Source organism: Erithacus rubecula, assembly GCF_903797595.1.
Source record: "Erithacus rubecula genome assembly, chromosome: 3".
Lineage (NCBI taxonomy): Eukaryota > Metazoa > Chordata > Aves > Passeriformes > Muscicapidae > Erithacus > Erithacus rubecula.
Window position 1 is genome coordinate 32,290,567 of NC_136689.1, and position 12,083 is coordinate 32,302,649.

At 43.3% G+C, this 12,083-nt stretch overlaps 1 protein-coding gene across 1 annotated transcript; it reads right to left on the minus strand.

Annotated features, from left to right (window-relative positions):
* Nucleotides 1-5,852: 5,852 nt before the first annotated feature.
* ARL4A (ARF like GTPase 4A) lies at nt 5,853-8,766 on the minus strand. The gene is made up of 3 exons (XM_079301546.1): nt 8,701-8,766; nt 8,610-8,662; nt 5,853-8,390 (listed from the first exon to the last, which is right to left on the minus strand). The coding sequence occupies exon 3, from the start codon at nt 8,322-8,324 to the stop codon at nt 7,722-7,724; it is 603 nt and encodes a 200-aa protein (XP_079157672.1). The 5' UTR covers nt 8,325-8,390; nt 8,610-8,662; nt 8,701-8,766; the 3' UTR covers nt 5,853-7,721.
* Between the last annotated feature and the right edge of the window lie 3,317 nt (nt 8,767-12,083).

The window sequence follows — 12,083 nt, forward strand, 5'->3', positions numbered from 1 at the left end:
TAATAAAATGAAAGATTTAAAACAGAGGAAATAATTTAAAAGAATCATATTTCTGCTGTCATGTTTGCAGTCACATTTGGGTTGAAAGATGGGAAAACGTGAATCTATTTATACATTCTCAAGTTACACCCACAAAACAGGATCCCAGAGAAATTCTCACAAACAGGGTTTTCAAGAATACAGCAGAAGTGTGTGTAGGTAGATGTGGGTGCCTGGATGGATTATGTATGTAATCAACATGTAAAGCTCTGTAATACTGAAAATAATGAATTGTTGTGAAGGGGTAAGGGTGGAAAGTGCATTTTACATGGATTATCTGCCCTAGTTCCTGTTCTTATTTTTGGAAAGCAATCAGCTCTTCGTGAGAACTCAGCACCACGCTGAGCCACCCTGGGGCTTTTCATGGCCCAGCCCTTCACTTTGCATTATCATCTGTTAGCAGCCACATCCTGTGCAGACTGATTCATTACAGCCAAGAAAGGCTGTTAGAGCAGTAGACCCTCTGAACCCTCAGGTCTGAAATCACACTAACATACTTCTCCCGGTGCACTATATAAAATAAAGATACTTTTCCAAAGCCATTTCCACTCATTTTTGTGATTATTTCAAATAAAAGCATATTTTAAGAAAATTTATTATTTTAACTCAAGATCTTTGCAAATCACCATTACTTGAAAATACTCATATAACTGATTTGGAAGACCATATGTTCATCCCAATTTAATTTAGACATAAAACTAAATAATTTTGATCACTTTTGCTTAATAGCTATGGTCAAACTCAAACAAAAATCAGGTAATCAGAAACCGATTCAGCTTATGAATATTTAGTCATTGATGTATATGAAATATTATTTTTAACTATGGTAATATTTTTGCTTTCTGTGAAGTTAAAGCACATACAGTCAGAGATAATACACTGTGTTGAACTTGCATTTTTAAGCTCTAAAATGCATTACTTCTAAAATAGTATGATTTCCTGATGCATAACTATTGAACATAAGTATATTGCAAACCAATTGAAAAATCTGAATTAGTGTCACAGTTTATTACTTTTCATTTCACTGTATTTTTAAATATCCTTATATCTCACAGTGGTTTTAAGCATGAATTTAAATGTAAGGGCAACTATGAGATTCTTGTTTTACACATAGATGAAAAAACTTTAGAGGTAAAATGACCAACAAACAGTGGCTGGGATGAATGCACTAAACTTCAGGCTTAAACTTCCAGTTTCCTGCATTAACTCTGGGACTTTAAATTACATTTTTTGATGTATTTGTTTTAAAGTTGCAATGTACACCTGAGTCATTGTGCAGAATTTTTTCTGCCTTCTCTCATGATTGCAGCAATAGCAGGACATAAGCAAGCTCTGCATATAAGCCAGTTCTATGACAGAGTGGCAGAAACACAATTGCTGAACCATGTAGAAACACAGTTTGCTGGTACCAGTGCTACCATAGCAAAGAGTGAGGGATGTGTATTGATGTGGCAATAGGAGAGCTGTCAGAAAGCATCAGTGTGGGCACAGTCCATGAATCTATTTGTCTCCAGTGTAACACGACTGATTACAGCTAAATTACAGTGACTTTAAATGTACAAGTCAATTTTCTAACCTAATTAAAATCAAGGAGACTGGTACTTCTACAGTTAGCAAAATTCAGCTCCTATACAAAATAATGCATAATCAAGAACAATGGCATATATATGTATGATTTAAATAGAAATTCATTGGCTGGAGTTTAAGGGAGACAGCACTACTAATAATCCATAGATTGCCATTTTACTGCATCCCTTATAACAGGAACCAAATAGGCATAAACTGCGTTTGCAGAGATATTGATATATTTCCCAAAGAATCAAGGTTCTATTAGAAACTAAATTAACCCACAGAAGCACCTCAAGACAACTGAAAACATACATCATGGATATATATATATTCAGAAATACTGTGGAGACTTCTCACCTATTGTCTGCCAACTGTTGAAGGCATCTTAGAAGACATCATGCAACTGGTGTCAAGAGAACAACAGCAGCCCATGCTTCAACAGCATACAATAGTTCTAAGACCTGTGTAGTTCAGCTAATGTTAGGAACAAGAGGATATTTTCAGAAAATTTCCTTCTTTAGGGTCATCTTCATCCTGTTAAGCCTACTTTACAAAAAGACTGGTTTTACCTAACCAAGTCACTGAAACGCAGGCGAACTCTTCCCTAATCCTCTCCATTCACAAACTCATCCTTTTGACACCCAATTCATTGATGTTCTAATATTAAAACAACCTGTTAAAGCTTTCAAGCAAAATTACACTAAAACACGAAAAGGATGAAAATGTTGCTGCTCCAAAGGAAATCTCCCTAAATTATCATTCATAAACTGGCAACAGAAGGTAAGAGATTAGAGGGTTCCTGGTACCTCTGGACTATGTAGTGTCTGAGGTATCAGGCCTCACACCTTTACATTGTCTGACCTAAATTCTACCTTTCTGGTATTTTTAGAAAGAACCTTGAAATGTGGCAGCTGGTGAGCCAGCCAGGAGCCCTCAGCACATTTAACAAGGCTCAACAGCCCTGCTAACTTTCTCTTTTGTCAATTGAGATTAAGGCAGCGATTAGGTGACTTTCTTAAATGAGCTATTGTTTCATTTTAGCAATAGGAAAGATACAGTGTATAAAATAATAAAGATTTTGAACCAATTGAGCAGTCTGAAATAATATCTATTTCCCTAGGGCTCAATGTGTCTTGAAACCCAACAGTCTCAAATCCTCTGTCCCGTCCCTCCACACACCCCACAGCCAACAACTGTACTTGACCTTCTCCTTTCTAACTATTCTGTCATCTTTAGCTCTTAATTCTAGTGGAGCAGCTGTGTAAATATAGCTGGAACTAAGAAACCATAATCTTCAAAGCTCAGGGATTACTCTCTCTTACTTTCCTGAGCCATTTGCAAGCAGGTATTTAGCCTGGAAGTGCTGTCAAGCCTCCCTGCCTACATTTTAACCTCAGATTTTGGGTTTGCCTTTGAATAAAATAAGTGTGTGGCTACTGGGTCCCGTGGTGAGCAGGCAGGCAGCATCACCCACTCACCCAGAGGCGCTGGGCTCACTCCCAGCCAGCACCAACACAACAGGATGGCAGGGAGGAAACTGGAGTCCTTCATTTGATGAGTGGGTCTTTTGTCAGCTAGATCTACAAAACTGCATTTTTGCTCCTTCACATGTGGTTTAAGAAGACTGACTAATGCTTTAGAGAAGGGCAAGGTACCAGCTATCTATTGGCCCTTTATTTTGTTCTCAGATAGGCAGGATGGCTGTGGGAGCCCACATGACAGCCCCCAGCATCACCCTGCTGTGAAGCCAGCCTGTGTATTTCCCTTCAGTTTATTCACACAGCTCTGCAGTCTTGTACTGCTCCTAAAAATAATCACAGCCTGTAGAGGAGCATGAGGGGCAGGCCTTCACATACCTATGTCAGTGAGGATTAAAAAAAAAAAAAAAAAAGCTTTCCTCAACCCCCAGACTAAACAAACAGTTCCCTACACATCCCTCCCAGCAGCAACAAGGGTTGTTTTGGCTTGGGGACACAAATCTATCAGAGCAGGCTGTAAACTGTGACCCTCTCAAAAGATGAGTCACCCACCAGCAAAGTGAAAACACTGATCCTAAAAGCACTGATTCATGCCTAGATTTCCCTCTCAGAAGTTAGGCAGCATTATGAGCACACATTTGCCAGCCTTCATGCACTGCAGTCTGACAGCTGATTCACGACTGCATGTTAGGACTAGTGCCCTATATATAGTGGATGCAAGTTGACTATGTTTTCCACACTCTGCCTTACCAACTCCTTTGTAGCATCAATTTGTAGTATCTAAATCCTCCCTCCACGTCAAGAATGACACTCACCTCTCAACAAGTTTCAGCCAGACACTAATTAAACACTCTGCTATTAGTAAACAAATAATATCCCCCCAAGAAGACAAAACTGCCTTCACCCAAAACCTGCTGAGGTTCAGAAGGGCTTAGCTAGCCCCCACCTGACTGCTTCCAGCTCACTGCTGGTCTGTGATCACAAAGTCCTAGGTGATGAACTCCTGCAGGACCAGAGTGCTGTGATCCAAGTCAGGCTGGGAAGCATGGGCTGCCTGTGGGTATTGCTTTCCACACAAAGGATCAATCATGTCTCTCTAAAACATGAACATTTGAAGAGCATAGTGTTTCACTTTTTTTTTTTTTCCCAGATATAAATGCACATTCAGTGCAATGCAATTTAAAAGTGATGTGAGAACCCGAAGGAGCCTCATCACCCTGCAGTATTTTTCCTAGTTGAAACAGTCTGATGGTAACACAGCTAGAAAACAGAGACCAAGTCCTGAAGGCTGGTTAACTGTGATTGCATGTGCATAAATAGCTGAGGGAATGCTATGCAAACTTTTGTAAGCTAAAACAACTGATAAGGTGACAAGGCATTCCTAGCTGGTAACACCAATTCAGATGCAATCAATTCCTTACCTGCTTAAAGAAGCAGGTTAAGATAGTCACCTGAAATCTGGAGGAACATAGTGTTCATGTGTAGCTCTTCTACTTTAGCAAAAAGTATTTTTGATTTAAAATTTGTAACTCCAGAACTGTAACAAAATGACACCTGCTTATTCAGCTACTCTAAATACTTTCTTACACATACCAATATTTAGGCTAGAACTGACAATTCATCATATGGAAAAAAGTGATCCACAGCAGGCAGGACTGTGCCAGCAGGAACTCAAAACAGTTCAGATGCTCTCCTGCAACCATTGTTTTGTTCATAGTCGGATGATTTTGTCATAGTAATTTTTGGCATAGTAATGCAAAACACAGTTGCACAGTTTTGGAGCTACATTTGTATACTGTACTCTCAGAACTGTCACTGTAAAATCCATCAAAATACTTCTAATACAGATGAAGGCACAGCTTGAATTTAAAACTCATCCCCTAGAGTCTTCTACTTCAAGTCAGTATTAACACAGTAAGAACCATGACATTTTAGAAACAGTACTCCCCACCTTCTCTCACTTTTTCCTCCAGAGTGCTAGAGTACAGATCTGTCAAGTCTTTGTAATAAAAAATCATTCACTGCTGTTTTTATGCATAGAAGAGTTTAGGGAGACTGCCACCAGATAAAACACTAGCATGTTTAATATGCAGAACAAAACACAGTTGTTGTTTTTCCAAGCAGTATGCCTTTCCATCTATTCCCAATAGAAGCCTAATGAGTACTGAAAATGAAGCAATTAGTATTTGGTATCAGTTTGTTTCCCAGGTACAAAGAGCCAGTCTGCCATCTCACCTTCCTTAGCCTAGGAGTATAGTGCATCCAATAGGAAGGAAAGCATTAGCCAGATGATACCAGCTATACACCAAATTCACAGGATTCAGCATCACCAATATAGCTTTTTCCTCAGGATTAAGACTAACCTATATTTTGATGTCCCATCAGTTACATAAACAAAAATTAATACATCAGGGTTTTGAGAGAGATGATTGGGTATTCTTGCCCAAACTTAGCCATTTTCATTTGCAGGCTAAACAAAGTTTTTCTCGTCTATGCATGGATCCTGAAACTAATTAGAAGCTTGCCATATGAACACATTCCACTCATTGCTTTTTTCCATGAATATAAAGACATACTGTTGGTCCAAAGTTTTCAGTGAGATACCTACAATTTCTAACACCGTGACATTTATAAGCCTCACCATATTTTAAGACTCTGGTTATTTAACAGAAATACTGATTTGAGTAACAGCAGAACTACATGCACAGAGGTTGATAACAATGTACCATTGCAGCACAAGAAGTCAGACACCTTCTCTCTGCAGGCTTGTTTTCAATTGTTTATTGAGGTTTAAGAAGTCATCCACATTTCTATAAATATAGACATTACTTGAGTAAGTGACTTACAATGTCACCAGTGCAGGTACATATATAACCAACATACAAAAGCTCCACTGGAAGCTACTTCAGTTTATTCAAAAAGGACCAAGATGTCATAAAAAAAACAAACAGCTGTCACTTTCAGTTATCAAAGACACTAAAGTGCATTTTTGGTTACCTCCTGGTCAAACAGCTGCTGGTTAAAAAGTTTGATTATTTTTTTTTTTTTCCTCAACATAGCTAAATTACATCAATTGACATTCAGGTTTGTAGCTGTCATCCTCCTGATACATGGCAGCAGGTAAGAAAAATGTGTTACTTTGCTGGTTGAGAGGATGAAATTGATTTTGCTATTTTTAACTTTTTTTAAAATCTAGCATTTCCAACAAAAAAATTTAATGATAATCTAACATTCTGATGAATTTCTACAGCACCACTAAAGTTAGTCTTAAAATTCCAGGCTCTGCTTTAGCCCTTTTAATTGCTAACCAAGTATCTAAAGAGTCACTTGAAGCTCTGTACCAGTAAGAAAAACTACCCTCCCTTTTCTGTCAAGCACTATCCTGCCCAGTTAACACTGTTTGCACACTCTGTAAACAAGAACAGCTTAAAGCATAATTAAAGCAGAACACAGGCCCATCTTGAAAATCTTCTTCCCCCTTTCCCTCCCACCCACCCCCGCCCCTGGTAGTGTCTAATGTTTTGAGTGTATAAAGCATTATTACAATCCTAACCACAAAATACTGTGAGAGTCACAACAAAAAAAGCATACGTTGAAAGTGACATAGCAATACCACTTTAATAAAATGGGTTATTTTGGGGAGATACAAGATGTGCTCTGCTAATTTTAACTCCATCTTTACTTCATTATAAGTATGTTATGTTGCCAGGAAAGTCACCAATAGGGCAAAGAATGCTGCACTGGTTAGAACCATAGCAGCCACAGTTGTTCTTTATAGCTCCTTTACTGCAATTCATTGACTTTTGATACTAGGAGGATGTAATACTCACCATTCAGAAATAAATTACTAATTTTGAGTAACAGTTTAAACCTGATTAGCACTGTATAATGATGAATGGCTACTTCTAAAAATTAAAAACCTTACATACCAAAAAACATGCTATATGTTGGGAAACCACTTTTTCATGCTCCATCGTGTTGTTTACAGTTTTTACTTTTCAAAGTCTTTCTTTTACCAGTTGAAGAATCCAAAGCACTTAAAATTTTAAGTGTTTGAACTGAACATAATTCAATTTCAGAAAGTGCCAAATTAAAAAAACCTACACGTGTAGCCAAGCTTTCATAGAAATCCTCAAACAAGGTAAAAAAACCAGCCTCAACAAAATTATGGGTTACTAGCTTCATACATGTTTTTAAAGCTGTATAATGTTCACCTAAGCACTCCACTTACGAGCATCAGAAATTTAAAAACACAGAACACCTTCAACGCAAATTGCTTGCAGAGGGCACCCTCAAACATATGAGTACAACACTAAGCAGAAAACCCTCGTTTTATTTGGCTATTTAGACATCCATGTCACATATACCCACCCATCCATTTCCTGATAGCATTACATCATCTATTAGGGCTTCTGAAATAATACAGAGCCAAAAAACTCAGAAGAGACTAGTTTAAAAAAAAAAAATAAAAATCCACAACTGCACAGCCTTCCTGCACACAGCAAGGTTGTGCAACTGCTTGTTTAATGTAACTAAGCTTAACGGCATCCAAACAGGCAGGCCTGGGTTTGGAAGCTGTCTTACGTCAAATTTTGACCATGGAACTACTCTAAAATAGAATGGTCAAAAAAGAACTCATCTCTTCTTTTTCTGCTGCCTCAACATTTTCCTTCGCTTAATTATCATATCATGTAGTTTCTCCAGTCCCTCTTTAAGTCCGTCTCCAATGATTGCACAGGTAGGCTGCAAATGCCACGGCGTTGAAGAACTCAGCTCACTCATCGCTAACATTTTCTCGATTTCAGAAAGGGAGAGAGAGTTCCTCAGGTCCTGCTTGTTAGCAATGATAAGGACAGGCACTCCTTGATTCTCAGATATCCTAGTGATCTTATGAAGTTCTGTTTTGGCCTCCTCCATCCTCTCAACGTCGACCGAGTCCACCACAAACACGATGCCATCGGTGCACCTCGTGTACGACTTCCACAGCGGCCTCAGCTTCTCCTGGCCGCCCACATCCCAGAAGTGGAAAGTGACCGTCTTCGAGTTGCCCAGCGTCACTTTGATTTTCTCCGTATTAAATCCTTTAGTGGGGACCGTGTTGACGAACTCATTGAACTGCAGTCTGTAGAGCACCGTCGTCTTCCCGGCGCAGTCCAGCCCCAGGATGACGATGTGAAAGCTCTGGAAGGAAGGCAGGCTGGAGAGGATCGGCGTCTGGTCCGAGAGTCCATTCCCCATTGCCAGCAGGGAAGGTGACAGCAGGCTGCCACGAGCAGAGGCGGCTCCCGCGGCGGCGCTCGGATCCTGCCAACGACACAAGCGGCGTTACCGCCCGCTCCGCCGGCACCGGGGCCGCAACGCGCCGGCCGCGGCGCCGCCGCCCCGACTGCGGGGGCGGCCGCGGGCAGCGCGACGCGGAGCGCCACACGTCCCCCGCCCCGCCCGGCGGCTGCGGCCGCTCCCGGCACTGCGGCTCGCCCGGCACCTGCGCGCCCGCCGCCCCGCGCCGCGCCCCGAGCCTACCGCTGCTCCCTCAGCGCGGGGAGGCGCGCGCTGCCCGCGACCCCATGCCACGCGCCGCCGCTGCTCCCGCTACTGCCGCTGCTCTCCCGCGGCCGCCGCTGCTCCCGCTGCCGCAAGTACTGCCGCTCTCGCTGCCGCCGCCGCTCCTGTAGCTGCCGCTCCCGCCTGTGGCGCCGCCGCCCGAGTAACTCTCCCCTGCATCTGCTGCTGCGGGCGCCTCCCAGTGCGCGCCTAGCCCCGCGCGCCCCTCCCCGCGCGCTCCCATTGGCCGCGCCGCGCGCGGGGGGCGGCGAGCGAGCCGCGCTCCGCCTCGCCCATTGGCCGGCGGCGTCGGCCACTCACGGAGAGCCCGAGTCCTACCGTCCGCAGCCGAACGCTTCGTGCCGAGCGCGGCCGGGGGAACGGGCCGCCTTCCGCCCACGCCCTGCCTTGAACGGCCCCCGCTGCTCCTCCTCCTCCCACGGGAGGCGGAGCCGCTCGGGGGAAGGCAGCGCGGTCACGCCCTCCGCCTGCGGCAGCGCCCCGCCCCCTCTCGGCAGAGCGCTCGTTCATTGGGCGCTGTTGCTGTCTGTCACTCCATCCCTGCCCCGGCCGCCCTGGGGCTGGCTCCGCGCTGCCCCGCCCCTTCTCGGAGAGCGCTCTCTCATTGGGCGCGGGCGCTGTCACTGCAGCGCGCCCCTGCCGGCCGCGGGCGGAGCCGCCCCGCGCACCTGCGCCGCTGCCGGGGGCGCGCGGCCCGGCCGGGGCGGGAGCAGCGCCGTGCGCGCGCCCGCCTGCGCCGCTGAGGGCCCCGGGCGCGCGCGCGGCACGGGCGGTCTCGGCCGTGCTGCTTAAATAAAAGTGCCCCGGGCCCGGCTCCGCTCATCATGCGTATTGTGTCCGCCTGTGACCTGGCCCCGCGAAACCGGAGACACAGACCGGAAGGGGCCGGGAGTAACGTGGTGTATGATCCCGTTGTGATGGACGCGGCAGTGCTGGGGTCTGAGTGAACACGCCATGGTACCTGCCGGGTGGCAAGAAAGGTTTCCCACAGCACAGAGATATGTTAAGTGATCCTGCGTTTTCATATCTCAGGCTGCTTTGAGCAGTGAAGGTTTCCCAGAACTGATTATGAGTGTCTGATAAACGTTTACTGCATTCCTGTTTCCAGAGCATAGAGGAGGCCTGGGGAGTATCTGTCTCAGCCCTTCTTGCTGTGCCGTGGTTCTGTTCCACTTTGCCGTGCAGTTTGCTCACCTGTGCCATGGTTCTGTTCCACTTTGCCGTGCAGTTTGCTCACCTGTGCCGTGGTTCTGTTCCACTTTGCCGTGCAGTTTGCTCACCTGTGCCGTGGTTCTGTTCCACTTTGCCGTGCAGTTTGCTCACCTGTGGCGATGCAGGTGGGTGCTGCTGCCCCGGATCACGGCAAGATAGCACACGGAAGGATCAGAGCACAGCATGCTGCAGAAATAATCTATAGCCCTTGGATAAAAAGTTAATAAATCAATCTTGATGATAAAAACATACGTTTAACTGTTAGCTAAAGCCGTTGTGCTACTCTAGTCTGCCAGTCCAAGTGCATATTTTGTGTTCTCAGTATCACAGTCATATAATCACAGAATGGTTTGGGCTGGAAGAGGCTTTGAAGATCATTTAGTTGCGACCCCACTGCATGGGCAGGGACACATTTCATTAGACGGGTGGCTCAGAGCTCCATCCAACCTGGCCTTGAACACTTGCAGGGATGGGCATCCACAGCTTCTCTGGGCAGCCACCCAAATCTTTGACCAGCTGGGCTTCAGTAAAAGAGGAGTGGCATTTTCAATATTAGTCTTGCCTTTTGGTCTAGAGCACTTAAAGATTTCTTGATGTGGCTGCTGAAAAGTGTTAATTTACAAGAATATTCAGACAATCATATTTCTCTTTTTCTCCTTTTGAAAGCATGGTACTTCATATTTTAAATTACAGAGAATTCTAAGTAAAAGAGAAGTAATTTAATAGTAAAGGGACATATAATAGCAAAAAACCCCCAAAAAAACAACACTATGTGCTGTAGGCAATGTTTCATGTTATTAAGGTACCCATTCTAGTCCTACTAAAAATAGCAAAATTCTAATTTGCTTACATCTGAGATTAATATTTCACTGCTTTTATCTTTGTTAGTTATTTACATCCTGATATTGCAGCTGATTCTCTTTAGAGGAAGTGGCCTGTTGGTATAGGAAGGTGATTTTACATCTATGGAAAGGAGGAATAAGTTACTACCCCTAAGGCCAGCTGGTAAGGCTTCTGGTTTGGCAGTATTTTACAGACTTTTGCATAACATAAAGAACTGCACAGCATACATCTATAGTATGTAAAAGCAGAAAAAGCACCTATAGTGGCAGGAAAAGTGGGCCTTAATTGTATCATGGATGGTTTTAGTAATTCAAAATGGGAGGAAACCAGCTAAAAATACCATTTTAAGGAATATTACTGCTGATAATAGATTTATTCATACAGCTTGACGAGCTGAAATAAATCAAATTGACCTTTATCTCCACCTCCAAAATTAACTATCCCCTATTTGTAATAGAAAAATAGGCCTATTATGGTCTCCTAAACCTTCATGTCTGATTGTTACCAAGATCTGTTCAAACTTTAACAGAGCTTCCTAATAATGCATTTTACAATTAATTCCATGAGAGTGGATATTAACTAGATCCTACCCTTATGGAAGGTATTTTGATTTTAAACATAAAATGCATAAGGCTTGTTTTTATCTCTTGTTCTGCTGAAAAGCAGCCAATACATAATATTTTATTGAAAAGGGAGGGATAAAGATGTGTTTTTCTAAGGGATAGCATATCCAACACAGTAAATGGAGAAGGAATCTCATAAATGATGCATTTCTTTGGAAAAAGAGTTTTATGTCATCAGGGAGGTCGTTTTAAGATTAGACAGAAATTAACATCTTCAACAACATGAGCATACCTGTATTTGTAAATATACACATGGAAATAATCCATGCTCTCCAGAAAATGCTTGGACACTCCCTACAGTTAATTTATTACATTTACCTGTTGTAACTTGCTATGAAGTCAATTATGATCTCTCTGGGGCTGAGACTATTTTTCACTGTAAGTCTTCTTTGCACCTTGATCTTAATTAATGCCTGTAGGCACTTCTGCAAAACAGCTATTAAATAACAATCCAAGTGGATCAACTCCTCCCATACACTTCATGCTGCTTTAGAAGTCAAACGTGCAGACTGGGCAGGTGTTATGGAGTAATGGTATCTAAATTAGGGGGAGTGTAGAAGAGTTGACACATTCAACCTCTGGTAATTGAAGGTAAGGGTAAAGCAAGGCTTTGATTATCCTGTAGAAGTCTTGAATGAAGGAAGTGTACAGAAAGAAGTGTACTTTTCAAGTGTGTAGCTAAATGGGGGGAGTGGGCTGTTCTTAGATGTCTGCTGAAAATAACTGCAAGATACATGTAAGAGGAAACAATGGG

Coding starts and splice junctions, on each gene's coding strand:
- ARL4A (XM_079301546.1), bottom strand. CDS start 8,324: ATGGGGAATGGACTCTCGGACCAGACGCCGATCCTCTCCAGCCTGCCT.